This window comes from Doryrhamphus excisus, linkage group LG10, assembly GCF_037039965.1.
Source record: "Doryrhamphus excisus strain RoL-2023G ecotype Guam linkage group LG10, RoL_Dexc_Guam_v1.1, whole genome shotgun sequence".
In the NCBI taxonomy this organism is placed as follows: Eukaryota; Metazoa; Chordata; class Actinopteri; order Syngnathiformes; family Syngnathidae; genus Doryrhamphus; species Doryrhamphus excisus.
Genome location: NC_136366.1, coordinates 8,908,439 through 8,929,912, shown reverse-complemented (window position 1 = coordinate 8,929,912; position 21,474 = coordinate 8,908,439). Strand labels below are relative to the sequence as shown.

Below are 21,474 nucleotides of genomic sequence, written 5' to 3'. Positions count from 1 at the left end.
ATGAAGAAAAATGTCAAAAAAAATTGCAGAATTTTTGTTTATCTTTTGGGCAAAATTTGGGCAAATGTTCCATTATTCAGGATCCAAACAAAAAAAATGGCATATTATCATCAGCATGATATTGCTTAGTCTCGGAAAATGTCAAAAAAGATGAGATTTTGCAAAAAAAAAGTGTAGCCATTGATAGGTCCCCATAGGTCCCAGTCTCCTCCATATGTTTGACTTTTGGCACCAGCAAAAACTATAACCTTTCACAGGGGAATAATACAGTATCTGCACTTAAAATAAACAATTATGTGTATTTCGTCTGGTCTTGCTCACAATCAAAAAGGCAATGGAAACAACTTTTTTCCCAGTAAAATGAAGAAGATGGGTTTTTTTTTTTTAAATCGCTGAATTTTTTGTTTATCTTTTGGGCAAAATTTGGGCAAGTGTTCCATTATTCAGTATCCAAACCCCCCAAAAATGGCATATTATTGTCAGTATGATATTGCTTAGTCTCGGAAAATGTCAAAAAAGTTGAGAATTTGCAAAAAAAAAACAGAATCTAAACATAGAAATGTATCTGCACTTAAACGGTTATGTGTATTTCGTCTGGTCTTGCTCACAATCAAAAAGGCAATGGAAGCAACTTTTTTCCCAGTAAAATGAAGAAAAATGTCAAAAAAAATTGTAAAATTTTTTATTTATCTTTTGGGAAAAATTTGGGCAAATGTTCCATTATTCAGGATCAAAACAAAAAAAATGGCATATTATCGTCAGCATGATATTGCTTAGTCTCGGAAAATGTCAAAAAAGTTGAGAATTTGCAAAAAAATGCAAAAAAAATCGAAATGAGAAATGACTGGAAATGTCTATAGACAAAAAGTCAGTATTTTCTGTGTAACCCTGCACACAAACAAAACAGCACAAAAAAAATCCAGTATTTTTAAGTCTAGGCGAGGGAAAACTCCTTGGGAAGAAACCTTGAACAGAACAAAAAGATTCCCTAAAAAATACTGCCATTGCATGTTTCCAAGAGAGGAAAAAAGGCCTTGCTGAAGAAATCATAGCATCTTATAACCATCACGCAAATAGGCCCAATAGGGACTGCAATGACGTCAAGAGTAAGTCTGCAGCCTTAGCCAATTAGTGAAAAGTTGCCAGGTAGCAATAAAATATTAAGACAGCCATGAACATTCTCACTTTTGCTGTGCAGCATTGAACCTCGTCCTGTTTGTTCCTCAACTATCATCAGCCCCAAGCAACGTGACACATGAGCCAGCTGGATGCTCTTTTTTTTTTTTTTTTTTCCCTCCGGATGATTTTTCGTCCTCGGGCGAGACTTCGTAAAGCTGCATACTTGGGACTACAAACACACTCGAGTGGTGTTTAAACCACATGTGTGGCTTGGAAGCTTGGATGGGCCGGTCTTCTTCATGTTATTTTAAGACACAACGTGAATGAAAAACACTGCTCCATCTTGGAAGACTCTGCAATTTGATATTTGTAGTCATTCGCACAAAACATGAGTCAAGACAACTCACACCGGAGACCCCCAGGGCAGTGCGCTAAGCCCCCTGATGTTCCAGCGGTACACGCATGACTGCAATACCTTGACGTGGAGATAACCTGTCACACGGAAAGTGACGGCTTCCCACAAAGTTCCCACATGTGTTACTGCCAGGGCGGCATTAGCTAAATGTGTTGGGCTAGCTTGTGAGGCCAGAAGGTTGCAAGGTCAAGACCCATCACAGATGAAAAATATGGAAGTTGACGCTGGTCCTTAATTTTTCGGACCTTTGTATTGAGTTGTGGACTCCTATAGAGCAGCTACAAATGATAACCAGCACAGAAAGCTTTCTAGATCTTCCAGAATCTGCACCTATTCAGCTGTATTGCTATGGATTTCGTTTTTCCTGTGAAAATAGTCTGTTTTAATCTATTAAACCCACGGCCCGCCTCCAGGCACATCCCAAACTTCTTCCAGGGCTCACTTCCAAATGCACAAACCTTGTTATCTGAAATTTTGGCATCATTTAACACGAGAATACAACATTCTAACTACATTTATAGGTCAGAAGAGTGAAAAAGCATAATAGGTTCACTGAAAAACAACACACTGAACACTAAACTGGACCTGTCAGGTTTACCAGAGTATCAAATCAATGCCGTTTAGGCACCATGGGGCAGAAGATGCAATATGTACCGAGACACAGATTCGAATGAAGTCACCTTTCCACTATAAATCCAGTGTAGAACTATCAGTATTGCCCATAACATATGGGAAAAAAGTCAGTCCCACAGTCAACACAGTGCGGAAACGGTAATTCCACTGGTAATTGAAATATTTAACAAATTTCATAATGCACTCTTTGCAGATGGCTAGTCTGGACAGATATAAATGAGGCTGAATGCCGGTGGGAAAACTCCAAAACGCATGCATCATAAGCTGTAACGCTACTAAAAAACACTGCAATGGAATTCAACCATTCCCAGGGATGACAGACTGATAGCATAGCGGGAAAAGTATGCAATACTTGCAATCTCAGCTTAAAATAGCACAATATCTAATTAAAAGACAAATAAATGTATCTGGCAACAGACGTTGCCCGTTAACAAAGACAGACCTGGGTTGAAGTTAAGGTCCATGGGCTGCAGATGAGCCACCTTTCCTGCTGAAGCCACCCTGCAGTCGCTGACCTCCGGCCGCCCAGTGCCACTTATGCATCGGTTCCTGGTTCTACCGCCGCAAATAGACTCACCGGCTTCTGTCTCTATTCCTGTTGCACTTCTTTCCCCAATTACAACTCTTGCCCACCTTCCTTCTTCTTTTGCTACTTGATGTCTTCATACAGGTCCCTTTCTGTACCCGGTTCTCACTGGCGGTGACAGAAACTTTGTCATTTAGTTTGAAGATCTGCAGCAATCTGGTAGCGCGAGGTCAGGCCGAGGTTAGTCTGCCTTCCCGTCAAGAAGTCCTTCCTCCACCAGAAACTTGGGAACGAAAAGCATGGAGACTGTTTTTTTCCGAGAGAGGGGAGAATGAGTGAAGGTGGTGTGTGCCGCTTGTTTCTGAGGGAAGTCGGAGGGGTGGGGAAGCTGGAAGCTGGTGGTGGTGGTGGTGCAGGGAAGGAGAGGGCGGGAAGGAGGGAGTTGCATCGTAAATCAAGCAGCCCTCCCCAAAGCGGAGACCTGTAAATCTGGCAGACCAAGAGCAGGCACTCGGCCAAATGACTCATCCACACAGCTCTATAAATACAGACATGCAGGGTTTGCCAGGCCGTTGCTGCTGCTGCTGCTACTGGGAGGCGATGGGAAAAGAAACTGGGCAGTTTTTCCAACGTGGAACCAGTTTATTGTTGGGACCCATTAATTTCTGTGCCTTTTTCAAGCCGAGTTTTGAGAAGGATTACATTTAATATTAAAATTTAAATATCCAGAAACCTCAGCCAAGACCAAAGAGTCCTAATTTGGACCAGCACCAAAGTGTAGCCATTGATAGGTCCCCATAGGTCCCAGTCTCCTCCATATGCTTGACTTTTGGCACCAGCAAAAACTATAACATTTCACAGGGAAAAAATACAGTATCTGCACTTAAAATAAACGATTATGTGTATTTCGTCTGGTCTTGCTCACAATCAAAAAAGGCAATGGAAACAACTTTTTTCCCAGTAAAATTAAGAAAAACGTTTTTTAAAAAATCGCAGAATTTTTTGTTTATCAAAATTTGGGCAAATATTCCATTATTCAGGATCCAAACAAAAAAATGTCATATTATCATCAGCATGATATTGCTTAGTCTCAGAAAATGTCAAAAAAGTTGAGAATTTGCAAAAAAAACCCTGAATCTAAACATAGAAATGTATCTGCACTTAAACGGTTATGTGTATTTCGTCTGGTTCTGCTCACAATCAAAAAGGAAATGGAAACAACTTTTTTTCCCAGTAAAATGAAGAAAAATGTAAAAAAAAAAATTGCAGAATTTTTGTTTATCTTTTGGGCAAAATTTGGGCAAATGTTCCATTATTCAGGATCCAAACAAAAAAACTGGCATATTATCATCAGCATGATATTGCTTATCTTAGAAAATGTCAAAAAAGTTGAGAATTTGCAAAAAAACCCTGAATCTAAACATAGAAATGTATCTGCACTTAAACGGTTATGTGTATTTTGTTTGGTCTTTCTCACGATCAAAAAGGCAATGGGAGCAACTTTTTTACCAGTAAAATGAAGAAAAATGTTTTTTAAAAAATCGCAGAATTTTTTGTTTATCAAAATTTGGGCAAGTGCTCCATTATTCAGTATCCAAACCCCCCAAAATGGCATATTATTATCAGCATGATATAGCTTAGTCTCGGAAAATGTCAAAAAAAGTTGAGAATTTGCAAAAAAAATCCAATCTAAACATAGAAATGTATCCACGGCAAACAAAAGAAAATGAGAAATGACTGGAAATGTCTATAAAAAAAAGTCAGTATCGTCTGTGTAACACTGCACACAAACAAAACAGCACAAAAAAATCCAGTATTTGCACCAAAAATAAATGAATGTACGTATATGACGTATATACGTATATGGCGTACTTCTAACAGTGACATAACATAACCATAAAAACACAACTTCCACAGTGGAGGACATGAACTTGGCGCTCTGAAATAAAAAGGAAACCGAGAGCCGTCCAAATATTTATCCAACAGAAACCCGTTTACATACCGTCGGTCTAAACATTCAACCATTCCTGTTTGGACAAACTGGTCCAAATATGTGTCAGAGCCAACCTTCATCCATGAAGACCAAGGCTATTGGAGTTCCACATTGTGACTGGCAGTATATACAAACGTCAGAGAATAAAAGAAGTAATAATCATTCCACGTGATAATAGGTGAGGTTAGCCTGGAAGCCATGTCTGTCTTTAAATACTAGCTCATTAGCAGAAACCGCCTCCGACTACGTTGCCAGAGCCTCACCGCAAGATAGGTCAGAGCCCTCTCAGGGTCGTCGTAAATTCACACAACACGGGATGCGGGGCACGGAAGCACCCTGACACCAGCAGGAAGACATAATATCTCGAAAATCAATTATAGCTTGACACCCCCAGCAGTGCTAGAACACTATTTGACTATAGACATTCCAGCCATGTGGAATGCCTCATTTGAGGGAAGACATACGGTACTTTAGTGATTAATTTAGTTTAGTGACAATATGGTGAAATAACATTTGGCATTAACATGACCAAGAAAATCAATATCTTTAACTCATAGAATCTATAATATTTAATACAACATTGCATATCATTCACCGTTTTATCAAAGTGTCATTTTATATTTCCAGCAATCTTCAGTTTAGAATTACAGGAGCCAATCTCATTGTCAGTTTTCCATCGCAAAGATATACTGTACAGTTCATAAATCATGCATGAGCCTCCTGCATGATAAATGGCTTCAATAAGTCACAGGAGAGGACAGCCGGGTGGCCTTTCCCATCAGACATCACCATCCAATAGCTTTTAATAACAGCCGAGATCCATTTACATACACTTTATACCAAGGGTTTTCAAGAACTTTGGGATTGGTTTCATTCATGTGTTATCATAATTCATTCATTCATTTTCTGCCGCTTATCCTCACGAGGGTGCTGGAGTCTATCCCAGCTGTCTTCGGGCGAGAGGCAAGATACACCCTGGACTGGTCGCCAGCCAATCACAGGGCACATAATCAATAAGCAATATCAAATTATTTAAGGGGGGCTAATGACGCCACTGGTTACATGGCTTCAGGTGGAAAGTCTCAAAACAGTTTGTGAAGCACTGCTTTAGTCCAGCAAGGGCTGCAGTGCTTAGTACGACCACAAGAGGGCACCCTCTGCTCTAGTTACCCCCCGACTGTGTCCTCATGTCACTCCAAAACAAACCTCAACTCTATAAAGCTGAGGCTCGGTACCTTGAGGTCCTTAAGTTGGAAGCCAACCTCTGGAGGAAATGTTAACGTTCTGAATTCAGAATTAAGACTTTTTCCTTCTAAACAGGCTTTATTGCCCGCCTACGTTCCAGCAACGGTACCCCAAAGGGCCTCTCATGGATCAAGCAATGGTGACACACACACACACATACAGCAGAGCCAAAAGCTTTTACTGTTCCTTCATCGGAAACAAACCCAGCAGGGAACACTTCCTGTGCGTGTCTTTTCACAGGATGTGATGATTAATTGCGTAGAGTGATTTTTAAGTGTGCAACTTTTGACCGGCAGATATTACGACAGCTAAAATGGCCGCTCCTTGTTTTCCCGAGATTTGGGATACCTGGCATTCCTAAGAGGATCAAACCAAAACAGATAAAACTGCTGCAGCGGGTTGTTCTGATCTGGGATTCAGATAAGTCAGATTAAAGTCATGGTGCTTTTAAAGGTTCCACAGTCTATTCCTTTAACTTTTTAATCAGTTTCAGGGGTCCCACAGGAGTATAGTCAAAGTCTGCTGGACTAAATCTACAATTTAGAGAGTTTAAAAGTACTTTTAACAAGCCCTAACAGGTCTGGTCGTCCTTCGTTTAACGTGGTTAATTGGTCTCAGACCCAACCATGATAAAATAGGATTTAATATTCATTCATTCATTTTCTACCGCTTATCCTCACGAGGGTCGTGGGGGGTGCTGGAGCCTATCCCAGCTGTTTTCGGGCGAGAGGCGGGGTACACCCTGGACTGGTGGCCAGCCAATCACAGGGCACATACGTATAGACAAACAACCATTCACACTCACATTCATACCTATGGACAAAATGGAGTGGCCAATTAACCTAGCATGTTTTTGGAATGTGGGAGGAAATCGGAGTACCCGGAGAAAACCCACGCATGCACAGGGAGAACATGCAAACTCCACATAGAGATGGCCGAGGGTGGGATTCAACTCGGGTCTCCTAGCTGTGAGGTCTGCGCGCTAACTACTCGACCGCCATGCAGCCAGGATTTAATATTAATAAATACAATATTTTTGTTGTTAAACCATTTGTATTAGCCAATATAGTAGCTATAATATTACAAAATAAGACATATTACACATAAATAAGATAACAGACGGGCGGCATGGCGGGCGAGTGGTTAGCGCGCAGACCTCACAGCTAGAAGGACCAGGGTTCGATTACACCCTCGGCCATCTCTGTGTGGAGTTTGCATGTTCTCCCCGTGCATGCGTGGGTTTTCTCCGGGTACTCCGGTTTCCTCCCACATTCCAAAAACATGCTAGGTTAATTGGCCACTCCAAATTGCCCATAGGTATGAATGTGAGTGTGAATGGTTGTTTGTCTATATGTGCCCTGTGATTGGCTGGCCACCAGTCCAGGGTTGCCAGCCGGGATAGGCTCCAGCACCCCCCCGCGACCCTTGAGGAAAAAGCGGTAGAAAATGAAAGAATGAATGAATGAAAGATAACAGACTCTTGAAAATGCTTAATTTAGGCCAAGAATGAGTACAATTTGTAACTTTTACTAATAATGGGCCAATATTTTATTCATCCATTAAGGGACATCTGTACGTAAATTACACAGAATCGGAACCCAATCCTGGATGATAGTGCTAAATGACGCTAGTTTAGGCTATTTGCAACATAGTGCAAGTGCAGTATGCATACTGTACATAACGTTTCCCTGCTTGGCCCGCTTGCACATGTTCCATCATGTCATGCATAGAACCCTGCAGACAGTTAGTGTAAGAATAAAGACGTCGACGGGATTCTAGCCTAAATATTAGCTTCCCCCAATCCACACATATCCAGATGTGCATGAGCACCGTGAGGAGGAACGCGGAAAGATGAGAAGAACAGGCGAGTGCAGGTGAATTTGGAGGAAAGTTTGAGAAAGTTTCCTGAAAGAGCCACAAATACAAAAGCAGAGCAGAGCCAATTGAAACCCTCGGGCGACAGCTGACTGGTGGCGTTCAGACAGCGAGACAACAGACATCTCTGTACTACTTTCTCCCCTTTTTCCCCTGGAAAGTCATCAACATATCCACCGCCCTCCTTCGCTTCCCGTTCTGTGTGTTATGTTCTTCAGTGGAAGAAACGTGTTGTGCTTTTCCTTTCATTCCCACTCTCTGAGGCGTCTTTATTCGCCGCCACATAACAAGATGTGTTTTCCGTATTCGCCACGGCGTCAACAGGCCTGGTAGTTTGCGGAGGGAGGAGGACGCCATCGCAGTCAGGCAATGTCAACAAGTCTGTAGTACGATGTTCGCTCCTGTTCCAATACATAGTACCCACTCGGCCCAGTTCTACTCACTATCGCCCTTTTCCACTGGTAAGTACAACCACGTTTGTAGTCAGCCTGGGTTACCAGCATGTCCATATTCCATAGTCCATAGTCCATAGTCCATAGTCCATACGTGTAGAGGGTGCTTTGTCGGAAATGTAAGAATTAACACAAATGCTAACATTAGCTTACACTGCTTTCCGTACATCCTGGCAAGACATTTTGGGTTCCTTTGTGTTATCGGTGACAAATCACATGATAAGATTATTATATGAAATTATTCTCCTTGCATTACAATTTTTTACATTCATTCATTCATTCATTTTCTACCGCTTTTCCTCACGAGGGTCGCGGGGGTGCTGGAGCCTATCCCAGCTGTCTTCAGGCGAGAGGCAGGGTACACCCTGGACTGGTCGCCAGCCAATCACAGGGCACATATAGACAAACAACCATTCACACTCACATTCATACCTCGCCAATTAACCTAGCATGTTTTTGGAATGTGGGAGGAAACCGGAGTACCCGGAGAAAACCCATGCATGCACGGGGAGAACAATTTTTTTATATTTTATTTAAAAAAATTTTTACTAATATTTTAACTTTTTTCTTTGAAAATTTTCACAACCTTATTCTCATCATATTTGGACTTATTAATATTATTTTATGACTTTCTCCCAACCTAATTTTCCAAAAACTGCAACTCATACTACATTTATTTATGTTAATAATTATGACTTTATTAACATTACGTCTTCACGCTCTTAATATTTCATTCTCTTTTTTTATAATATTTTTAATTTTTGCTCTTGTCCAGGCCCCTAAAAAAACAGGCGTAGGCTGTAAATGGCCACCGGGCCTCACTTTGGACACCTCTGCCCAGGAGAGACCAAATCCAAACACTCCAGGATAGCGGCATAGAAAACATGGATGGATGCTTTGGAACGTCCACATGAGACACGTACATTATTGCGTTATATGATATATTTGCTGATTCTGATATTTTTATTAGAGGAAAAAATAGCACGGAGTGAAAAACAGGCAGTGCACCAAAAAGAAGGAAGTGAAAATAAAGACATGTCGCTGCTTCTTTCGTTTAAACTTGACTTTCTTCCCCATTTTTAGGTACACCTGCACAATAAAATGATACCCTAAACGTGAGTATCCTTGTCACGGTGCTAACCACAACAACCCAAATATCACAAACATCTCTCGGGCGGATACAATGCAGGTCTACACCACTGTAAAATGTAAATACAACACTTGGTAGCGTACCTAATGCTGTGGCCTCTGAGTTGAACCCTAGCACACCAAATGAGCTGACGCATGTGTTTTATTACCCTCCAAAGCAAAATATAGGGCCACCAAAATATTAGAAACAGCCCTAAGTATGATGCAATGCATTCCTGCAACACTGCAAATTACAACCCCTGTGATGTCGTAAGTCTATTTGTCTCATAACAATCCAAATACAAAAGGGTTACGGTCCTCATTTCAATGCCCTGGACTTCCAAGACCGTCTCCATGCGTCTGCAGTCTGTTAAGATCATAAAAGGAATCTCTCCTACCTGGAATGACCTCAAAGAGATATTTTCCCGCTTCATCGCCGCTGCTTGGATGCTCTGTGACTTTGTTGCCGGGTAGGAAAATGGCTCCCTGCGGAGGAGAACAAAACAGAACATTTTCAATCTCACGCTGGGTGTTTTGGCCCCCAAAAGTCAGGATTATGTTCTGACTTATGTTTCCGTGTCATTGAAGTGCTTGATTAAAAACCCAAAAATAGATGGAGGTCACCAAGCGTGACCTGTGTCGGGGTTAACGCTAATTCAGACAAGCTGTGGGTCGTGCGACCGCGTCCGTATTGAAGAGTCGCACATGTTAACAGGATCAGAGGGGAGTCCGGTTCCTTCCTACAGAGAGACGTGACACTTTAATGGGCCGTAACTGTGACAACCAGGAAGTGGAAACCCTACCTGAGGGCCCCAAATGAGGTGATTTCAAGCACAGGCTGTAAAAGTGTGACAGGAACGTCCGTTTGATGTGGCTGTTGGCACCGCTCACAAAACCACATGGATGTTTTCCGCATTTAAAGCACCGTCTCAATTGTCAGGCACGCTGTACTGTTACTGTAGGGCAGTTATAGCCCAAGTGCGGGCCGGGGGTCACTTGTGGCTCGCGTATTGGCCCGCAGCACATTGTACAAAGTAAAATTTTGCATCATTTAACAAGAAAAAGTTGTAATTTTAAGTACGGTTGTTGTGTTATAAGGAACAATGATGTCATTCATTTATTCATTTTCTACCGCTTTTTCCTCACGAGGGTCGCGGGGTGCTGGAGCCTATCCCAGCTGTCTTTGGGCAAGAGGCGGGGTACACCCTGGACTGGTGGCCAGCCAATCACAGGGCACATATAGACAAACAACCATTCACACTCACATTCATACCTATGGACAATTTGGAGTCGTCAATTAACCTAGCATGTTTTTGGAATGTGGGAAGAAACCGGAGTACCCGGAGAAAACCCACGCATGCACGGGGAGAACATGCAAACTCCACACAGAGATGGCCGAGGGTGGAATTGAACCCTGGTCTCCTAGCTGTGAGGTCTGCGCACTAACCACTAGACCGCCGTGCCGCCCATAATGTCATTTCATTTTAAATAAAAAATATTTATATATAAACTAATTATGGAAATAAAGTCATGAAATTACCAGAAGAAAATATACAATAACAAAGTTGACGTGGTTGGAAAGTGTAAAATAAAACCCAACAACAGCAGAAAAAAACAGCTTCTTTCATTTTATAAGAATAAAGTCAAAATATTAAGAGGGGAAAAAAGTCGTATTCTCACAAAAAAAAAGTTTTTTTTAACAACAAAAAACTTATATATATAATATATATTCTATATATAATATTATGAGGAAAAATAATGGTAGTTAAAAAAAAGTACTAAATATTAAAGAAAAGATTTTTTTAAAGTCATAATATTATGAAAAACAAATAAAAAAAATACAAGGCTGGAAAAAAAGTTAAAATATTGTGAGAATTAAGTAAAAAAAAATGGGAATAAAATCATGAGAATAAAATGTCTGAAAATTAAAGCCCAAAGTTCATATTAATAAGGCTTTTTTCACCTCTATTGCAAAGCTGACATGCAGTTTGGGGGAAATATACTGTTAGTATACCATTAGCATATGTACATGTGTTGCTTGACAGAGTAGCAAAGTGGCCCTCGCATTATTTCATCTATGGAAAAAGTCTGAACACCCCTTTTCGTAGGGGAAACACAGGGAGACGACTTCAAATTGGAGACGCTGTTCATGAAAGTGTCGTTTTGGTACTTTGCTGGTTTGAGTTCCTCCATACTTTGAAGCCACAGCACCCACATTGGCCACCCACATTGTTTCAGACAAAACCTACACTTGGATAGTTTTTTTTACATTTGTGTATTGTTGGAACAGTAATGACAATGTGGGGAAAAATACCACGAAAGACTGCAAGATGTCTGTTTAAGATGGTTGATCTGTACTGTGTAACGTGGGACATTCAGTTAAGCTAAAACATGACTCAGAACCGGGACTACGGGTGCACTGGTTTACATTGCACTTTTGACTGGATCTGCACTAAAATCTAATATTTTGTGTCTTTGTTTCACAAGGTTGAGGGGTTGTCGTTCACTAAGAAAAAACACAACAATGAAAAAGTAAAACACCGCATCCAATGCATATTGACTCTGCAGCATGTCTAATATTACAAAGCATTGAGAAAGACACTCTGTACCAGGAGATATGACCCCCTAGGACGCGATCAATCAATCCAGCAAAGGAATGTTTGATTCCGGGTTGCTAAAAGAAAGAAAAACGTTCACTGGAGTCAGTGAACCGCAAGTCGTTGGTCAGTTAGGTGCTCATTAGTCCTTGGCTGGTTGATCACAAGCCACTTTTTTATCTGCTAATTACTGCTCTTCAGCCTCAGTGGCCTTTCAGCGGCAGGAAGTCAAACCCAGTGGGAGATGTGAGGATGTGAAGCGAGTGCATCTGTCTGCAAAATTCACATCTGTGGCTTTTAAATTAGTGAAACATGGAAGACGGCATCCCCACTGGTTGTTAAACAACAACACAATAAGTACCAAAGTATGAGTACAGTTGGGTACTGATACTTTTGAATAGAAAATCCTTGTCCTTAGAGAAGTACTTAAGACAAAGCCATCAAGCGCTTTTGAGTGCTGTGTTTGTGTCTCAGTGTTTTTCTTTAACCTTGTTAAAAGGCAGAGGACGGTAAAAATGCAACCTCATTAAAGCCCAAAGTGCTCTTTTGACTTTATGGGTTTATGGATTTGATTCCTTATAAGGCCAATGCAGTAGAAAGACAATGCAGGTGTCTTTTGTGAAGGATGTGATGCTCCAGCAAAGGGATGTGGATGATCCATCACTGAAAGGACATTTGGGTTTGACATCAAAAGACGAATATGAGACCGGAGACCAATATTTCAGCTTTCATTTCAAGGTAAATACATCTGCAGCTTCAGACATTTTTCATGTATTGGAAAAGGTGTGTTTGTTCCTACTACGTTGCTTATAGTATAGTAGGTTTTGCCTGTGGATTTAGAGGTGAAAACAACATGAAAACCAGAGCGCTATCTACGAGTAAAAAACCAACCAGAATCCAATCAGAACCATTGCATAGACATCGGTCGACACCAGCACAACCACATGGAATGTCCTGAAGAAGGTAACAAGGAGCCGACGCAACATAAAAGAAGTGTCTGTAATGAGCTACTGACAAGTATAGCAAGTCCAACAATTATGCAATGATAAAAGACAATAAGCTCAATGTGAATAACCAATTGCAACCCCAAAAGCGGGCTTCACAGCGGGCGAGTGGTTAGCACGCCCGCTGTGCAGCAATCCAATCCCACCCTCGGCCATCTCTGTGTGGAGTTTACATGTTCTCCCTGTGCATTTCTCCGGGTTCTCCAATTCCTCCCACATTCCAAAAACATGCAAGGTTAATTGGTGACTCCAAATTGTCCATAGGTATGAATGTGAGTGTGAATGGTTGTTTGTCTATATGTGCCCTGTGATTGACTGGCGAACAGTCTAGGGTGTACCCCACCTCTGGCCCGAAGACAGCTGGGATAGGCTCCAGCACCCCGCAACCCTTGTGAAGATAAGCAGTACAAAATGAATGAATGAATGTTTCATGGTTGAATATGGCCTATTACAGCAACACACACAAGCATGAGTCTTATTTATGTCTTAAATGGCTTATTTATTGTTATGAGTTCTACTATATTGGGTAATATGAAAGTACAGGTGACTATAGAGGTGTTATTATTTAGAAACCCGTAAACAGGTTTTCAATACTCTAACTATGAAAGTATTTGTTCATAAATAAAGAATTCTACTTTGTGGAAGTTCACTTATCACAGTCTGGTCTGGATCCAATTAAGTGAGATAAACGAGGGACTATTGGATAGACATTTATGTGTGAAATTCTCCAATTCCTCCCACATTCCAAAAACATGCTAGGTTAATTTGCGACTCCAACTTGTCTATAGGTATGAATGTGAGTGTGAATGGTTGTTTGTCTATATGTGCCCTGTGATTGGCTGGCCACCAGTCCAGGGTGTACCCCGCCTCTTGCCCGAAGACAGCTGGGATAGGCTCCAGCACCCCCTGCAACCCTCATGTGGATAAACGATAGAAAATGAATGAATGAACCCCAAAAGCCAGTGGCATTTGGTTACAAATAATCCAAAAAATGCACTTTAAATTCCCTTCCTGTTCCTACCTGAGGTAATGGAAATGAAATGCGATTTAGAAAACAGAACATTTTGTCCACAGAGAACTGATGGACTTTTCCATTCATTGCTTCAGAGCCTGGTGGACATGCACTCTGCATCTGGGCTACGTGTAAGGAATGTTAATAATAGAACAGAAATAAGATGGGCTGCTTTGATGGGACTTTACGTGTTGCATTCGAGACTTCACTGATGCATTGAAGGTCAAACGGTAAATATTTCATTGTGCAGTACGATTAAAAACAGAGACCTTGTCTAAATGTTACAGTTTGATGTCATCACTTCTAAGACATGGCTGCTTTATGCATTGGAAATGATGATCTAAATCCAAATCCATAATAATGAGTGGTGCTTCTTAACAATGCTGTCATTGACGGGCACACGGGCACATTAGAAGGTTTATACAGCTAATGAATGCCACCATTGTTTAAGATGGCTCGGGTAAGATGAAATTTGAGCGTGTGTGACGCGCATGTGTGTGTGTGTATGTACGCACAACTCCACGAACGAGTGAGGGCAGGCAGATGGCATGTAGACGCTAAGCCCACACGTGCCGTACCCTCCGCGCTTGTGACCTCGCGCTTCCATCACACCGCCATTCTTGGGATTCCACACGTTGCTCAGAGAGGTTTGGCTGGAGACGCACGGGACACAACACAACCCCTTTAACGACGGCGATGACACACAATGTTTTTATGCCACAGCTAAACATGACAACATTTGCTGGGGGTGGGACGAAGATAGTATGCATCATGTCTGGACCAGGGGTGTCCAAACTTTTCCCCCTGAGGACCACATCCTGAAAAGTGAAAGGATGCAAGGGTATTGCTTCAAAATAAATTCATTCATTCATTTTCTCACGAGGATAAGCCAATCATAAGCCTATATAAACTGGAGCCTATCCCAGTTGAGAGGCGGGGTACAAGCTGGAATGGTGGCCAGCCAATCACAGGGCACATATAGACAAACAACCATTCACACTCACATTCACAATTAACCTACCATGTTTTTGGAAAGTGGGAGGAAACCGGAGTACCCGGAGAAAACCCACGCATGCACGGGGAGAACATGCAAACTCCACACAAAGATGGCCGAGGGTGGAATTGAACCCTGGCTGTGAGGTCTGCGCGCTAACCACTCGACCGCCGTGCCACCCTTCCTAAATATTCATTCATTTTCTACAACTTTTTCCTCACAAGGGTCGCGGGGGTGCTGGAGCCTATCCCAGCTGTCTTCGGGCAAGAGGTGGGGTACACCCTGGACTGGTGGCCAGCCAATCACAGGGCACATATAGACAAACAACCATTCACACTCACATTCATACCTATGGACAATTTGGAGTCGCCAATTAACCTAGCATGTTTTTGGAATGTGGGAGGAAACCGGAGTACCCGGGGAGAACCCACGCATGCACGGGGAGAACCTGCAAACTCCACACAGAGATGGCCGAGGGTGGGATTGAACTCGGGTTTTCTAGCTGTGAGGTCTGCGTGCTAACCACTTGACCAGCGTGCAGCCCCTTCAAAATAAATGATGTGTTTATTTCATTTACAGTTCAGGTTTTATTTTGTGCACTTCTTCTTTGGGCAGATGTTTCTGCTCCCTAAGAGGCAGGAAGTAGGCCAATGTTGCAGCAGGTAACTAATGGAGACTTCACAGCATGTGTGTGAGTGGAATTAATGCACCTGCATACTCTCGTTGAATCCCATACGTGTCCTTATCAACTAAATTTGTCTTTCCGAGATAATAATTCTCAGGGTGCCACCCTGTCCATGCAAACACTACACTTTTAATTGCAGTCTAGAAATAGCAGAGAAATCTGTACCTTCAGGTATGCGGACCTTTAACCCTCACAGCTGTGGTTTGATTCAGCAAAGGTTTCTGGGAAACTAGCCAGGCAGAAAATACGAGAAAATAAAAGATTTTATTGTTTTGGAGTCTCCTCTGGACTGGGAGGATATTGTTTATGAGGAATTAATTATTCACAAAAAAGGCAGACAGCTATGGAGTGTCTGGGACAAGCAACGCTCCGATGACGACAGACCTGAGAGAAGGCTGAACCATTCTACCTTGGATGAGCACCAAATTGCTCTTTCGTCGATCAATACTTCCTTGGCTCGTGCCCTATCCCTCCATCAAGTTTTGGGGATATTTCTTTAGTTTTGCACAACTGCTATCTCATGAAAATAGTGTGCTCGCCTGATTCAACCACATAAAAAAATGAATGAAAATTAATCCATACTGTATTTGACTGCATTCACAAGACATTTCTGTGATTGGCTGGCGATCAGTCCAGGGTGTACCCCGCCTCTCGCCCGAAGACAGCTGGGATAGGCTCCAGCACCCCCTGCGACCCTCTTGAGGAAAAGCAGTGGAAAATGAATTAATGAATTCGTAAGACATTTAGTTGGGTTCAACCTTGCTACAAAGCAAGGTTAGCTCGGCAACTCATCTTAGGCTGCCTCAATGATCGTTAGTATACCGTATTTTCTGGACTATAAGTTGCTCCGAAGTATAAGTCGCGCAAGGCCAAAAATGCATAATTAGGTAGAAAAAAAACATACATAAGTCGCACTGGAGTATAAGTCGCATTTTTTGCGTTTAATTTATTTTCCAAACTACTTGACCAAAACAGACATTACGTCCTCTTGGAAGGCAAGTTCTAACAATAAAAGAATAGAGAACAGGCTGAATAGGTGTAAGATATGCTAACACAATGCTTATTCAGCTACACAAAAAATAAACATCAACAGAAAAGGTGTCCAGTGTTTATGGAACACAAACAGTTTTTTCATGTATAAGTCGCTCTGGAGTATAAGTCGCAGGAACAGCCAACCTATGAAAAAAAATGCGACTTATAATCTAGAAAATACGCTAAATAAATCACATTGCACATCAGCACCTAGTACATGTCTATGGAAAGTTCAGGGAAAGAGTCGGTAAAAAGAGTCTTTGCTGAACAAAACACGTGGACTCAATTAAGGATTCATTTCTTGCCATATTTGACTTCGTCATGAGAAATCAAAGTGTGTCTGTCTGCTTCTTTGTTCTGTCTTTGCATGCTCGGAGCGATCGGCTGCCTGGTTACAGTCACTAAAGAGATGGCCTCCTTGTTGTCTGCATGACTCACTGAGCTCCAGGCTCGCATTAGCGCCGAGTGATAGTCCATCAATGTCTGACGAGGAGTTGCATGGTTTCCTCACTACAAGATCGGGACCTTGTGGAGTTGTCTTTTGGGGTAGCAACAAATATTTGTATTCATATTTATCATGAATTTCAACCTAACTCGCACCGGAAATATTTTCATTAAAAGATCTGCTTCTGAAGGAACGGTTCTTTGATCTACAAACGCAACGAGAATGACCAAACATCATCCCAGAATGTGATGGTAAAATACTAGACTAAGAGCTAATGTGTATTACCCCTTTAAATTAAAAAAAAAAAAAAAGAAACGAGACACCACTCCGTTAATGTTACGCTACCAGGTTCTTCACCATATATTTTGGGGGTGTAAGGACCCACACAGGCTGCACAGTGGACGAGTGGTCTCACAGCTAGGAGACCAGGGTTCAATTCCACCCTCGGCCATGTGGAGTTTGCATGTTCTCCCCGTGCATGCGTGAGTTTTCTTTGGGTACTCCGGTTTCCTCCCACATTCCAAAAACATGCTAGGTTAATTTAATTGGCGACTCCAAATTGTCCATAGGTATGAATGTGAGTGTGAATGGTTGTTTGTCTATATGTGCCCTGTGATTGGCTGGCCACCAGTCCAGGGTGTACCCCACCTCTGGCTCGAAGACAGCTGGGATAGGCTCTGGCACCCCCACAACCCTTGTGAGGATAAGCGGTAGAAAATGAAAGAATGGATGAATGAATGTCTGAGCCCCATATGCCTCATTTGGTCGGTACTAGGCTTAGATTAGGGCTAGATTAAGGGCCCCAGTAACCTACATACGTAAGATTTGGCAACCAAGGACTGGCTTACCAATACACCCGCCCTCACGGTTCTTCCTGTGGGTACTAGGTAGGGTCTCATTTGGGCCCCATGGGTACAAAGCTGGAGCCCAGTTTTGGGCTCTAGTATCCAACTTCCAAAAGAAGGAAACTCCCATGCTTGGATATAATTAAAGATCCTCAGATTAACAACAGCCCAGAGGATCACTCAAGCACTCGAAACTCTCCCCCACATTAAAACTAAACTTTGCGTAATGTCATGTCAGCCGCTTCTTTGCACGTTACGTTAAGTGTGTTTTGACAGCCTTACCAGCGCTTTGCTTTCCTCTTCATCCTTGTAGTAGAAGAGTTGGTCCCCACGCAGGACAAACCAGCGGTTGTGCCAGGTTTTGACAAAACCTCCTTGCTTCCTCAGCCACCCGCACCTGATGACACCCTGCTTCAAGTGCCGCGGGGCCTCCACGCCGGCATGGCCTCCGCCGTGCTGGGGACTGCCAGGGGACTGGTCGTCCATCACGGCAACTCAGACCTGCCAGGAGTCAGAAACAATTGCATACTTTGAAGAATGTGAAAATTGAGCATCACGTAGGAGTTCATTGTGACATTAGTTTCCCGTTTCATCCATGTTGACCTGAATATACATAAGGACATGCATATCAACATGTGGCAACAAATGACTGAGCTTTTTTTCCCTGTCACACACACACACCAGCGTTAAACATCTGCATGGCCTTGAACAACAACACACAAACGTCACCATCTCCATCTTAGAGTATTTCCTTGTTTGAACCTCTGTACTGCTCAAAGCTTGCTGACATCAGCATTAAAGCCTCGCCACGCTCTCCATGGAGTCTCCGGCTTGGTGCAAGTCCAAACAGGCCACAGGTCCAGATGAGGACCAGATGCAGAGTACAGCAGGGTTCCCAATTGCAGGGGAACAAGTGGAACAAATAGAAAGATAAATAAATAACGAAATAGGATAATATAAAAAAAATATTGTGGTCGGGTTACTGTGGTGATTTCCAAACCTTACATGTGAACTTTTTGCAACCTCGTGGCTGTTGGTAGCATCATATGGAAGAAATGAAAATCATGTAAGTGCACTTCTTATGTGAACAAACTAAGAAAATGTGTTTTATCATTAATGGCATAACACTCCTCCTATGAAAAGTATGTACTGTATTTTTTGGACTATAAGTTGCTCCGGAGTATAAGTCGCACAAGGTCAAAAATGCATAATTAGGTGGAAAAAAAACATACATAAGTCACACTGGAGTATAAGTCACATTTTTTGCGGGTAATTTATTTTCCAAACTACTTGACCAAAACAGACATTACGTCCTCTTGGAAGGCAAGTTCTAACAATAAAAGAATAGAGAACAGGCTGAATAGGTGTAAGATATGCTAACACAATGCTTATTCAGCTACACAAAAAATAAACATGAACAGAAAAGGTGTCCAGTGTTTCTGTAACATACACAGTTTTTTCATTTATAAGTCGCTCTGGAGTGTATAAGTCGCAAGAACAGCCAATGTATTAAAAAAAATGCGACTTATAGTCCGGAAAATATGGTATATCCACAATGTATAATCACCTTCCTCCAAAAAACACCAAGATTTGAAGGTGTATGATTTCTAGTCATAAATAAAAATAAGGCTCCTGGACTTGTTTGGCATCTTGTCCAAGAACAGAACATAAATTCTGACTACCCGAGTAAAACAGAGAACAAGGGGCACAAATCTTGATTTTGGGGAATACTGAACCATGCATCTGTCAACTGAATTATTTTATAAAACCCTTGAATATTTCTTTCAAGCCAAGTGGGCACAAGTTCCATTTCCCAGATGTGGTCTGTTAACAATGTCGGGAATAATGATACGTATAACATACCGCATGGCATGATAATAACAATAGCAGGTTCAGACGATGAAGGGAGCTTGTAAAAGCTCTGAAATGGGATAGTCCATATCATTTGGAGCATTTAACTAGTGCAGGGGTCAGCAACCCGCGGCTCAATAGCCACATTTGGCTCTTCAGCGTCTTTGTTGTGTCTCCCTTTGCAATGCTTGAATATTTTTTAACACCTGAGTGGGGAAAATGCACGTCTTTTGTAATGAGTTTTTCAAAATCCAACTTTGTGTGAAACCAAGAATGCATCCTGACTGAGTTCTGACTGGTGATTGGATGGGCACGAGGATGACCAGACAGAATGCTATTCATGGTAAACATGAAGGAAAATAAGTAATACTTTCCCAGAGCTATTTGACAATTCTAAAAAATAAATTAGAGATCATTTAAAAACAGCAGCATGGGAACTTGTTTGCGCCAGAGTAAACAAATCAGGTAAGTTTGCAGTAGTTTACACATACATTTATGTAAGTTTGTCTCCAATACTAGCAAGAGTACTCCAACTCGTCTTTTCTTATTTTAACTACTTTGATACCCCCAAATTCCCTCCAATGTTGTTTTAAACTTCAGGCTATTTTTCTTCAGTGGGCAAGGGGATAAAAATGGCTCTTTTCATAGTAAAGGTTGCCGACCCCTGAACTAGTGGAATAGTCCATTTGCTGGCATATGGTTAAGTACAGTAACTACCAAGGTGAAGAGCAAAGGGTTTGGTGTGAACAGACCATGTGGATTGACGCTGCAATTGTTTTGGGTAAAGGCTAGAAAAGCAGAGGCGTGGAATCTTCCATGACCACAGGAAGTGGCCGTGGGAAGGGAAAGTAGTACACAAAAACGTTTTCCAGCCTGTGGTAGTGTTGAAGTTGCAATTTGAAAGGGGCTAATTTGGCCTGAATTTAGCCTGATCCCGCTAGCCCTGTCAGTCTGGTCCTGTTTCGTGAGAGACGATTGTGAGTCACTTTATGTGCGGCAGAAGAAACCTTCGTCTGTACTCAGTTGTGGCAAGGGGAGAAAACGCAATCAGCCCTTTGACATTCCGTAATGGCGTTGCGTGAGGAAGATGCGGCCCACACAAGCCGCCTTAAAGTTACGTAAGTACAACTGTAGGTAATACCTGCACTGTTTTTCACCCAGGAAATAGTAAACAGGTAATTCTACAGGTAGATATTAAAGACGTCACAGTACTCTGTATGCAGGAGGTGAGGACATACTATAGTAATATATACTATATATATATATAGTATACCAGATTACTTAATACCACAGTAGCCAACACAGCATGTACAGGAAAACGTGGGCTTCACATGGCTGGTCAGTGCTGTAACTTCTCTAAATATCCCCGAACAACCCCCCCACGTCTCACAGTGGGGCCCCCGTGACCCACATGTGTTAAAGACAAATATAACCCCACGGCTACCAAAGCTGCAAGGAGCCACAGAGTGGAAAGGAGGCTTTGCTTAGAGGATATGAAAGAGGAAGAAGCTTCAGATGGAAGCATCATACCTACCAACACCAAAACCGATACTTCACTCCGGCCAGCACATACAATTAAAAGCTGTCATGACTTCATGTTGAAAACCGTTCCGGCCAGGTCCC

At 42.1% G+C, this 21,474-nt stretch overlaps 1 protein-coding gene across 3 annotated transcripts in view; it reads right to left on the bottom strand.

Annotated features, from left to right (window-relative positions):
* Nucleotides 1-21,474, bottom strand: part of arhgap24 (Rho GTPase activating protein 24) — a 41,783-nt gene that overhangs the window by 14,739 nt on the left and 5,570 nt on the right. For all 3 annotated transcript variants that reach the window (XM_078793996.1, XM_058050366.2, XM_058050349.2), the window contains 2 exons: nucleotides 18,283-18,501; nucleotides 9,785-9,872 (listed from right to left, as the gene is read on the bottom strand). In XM_078793996.1, the coding sequence (XP_078650122.1) occupies nucleotides 9,785-9,872; nucleotides 18,283-18,486 (292 nt within the window). In that variant the 5' untranslated portion in view covers nucleotides 18,487-18,501. The remainder of the gene's footprint in view (nucleotides 1-9,784; nucleotides 9,873-18,282; nucleotides 18,502-21,474) is intronic.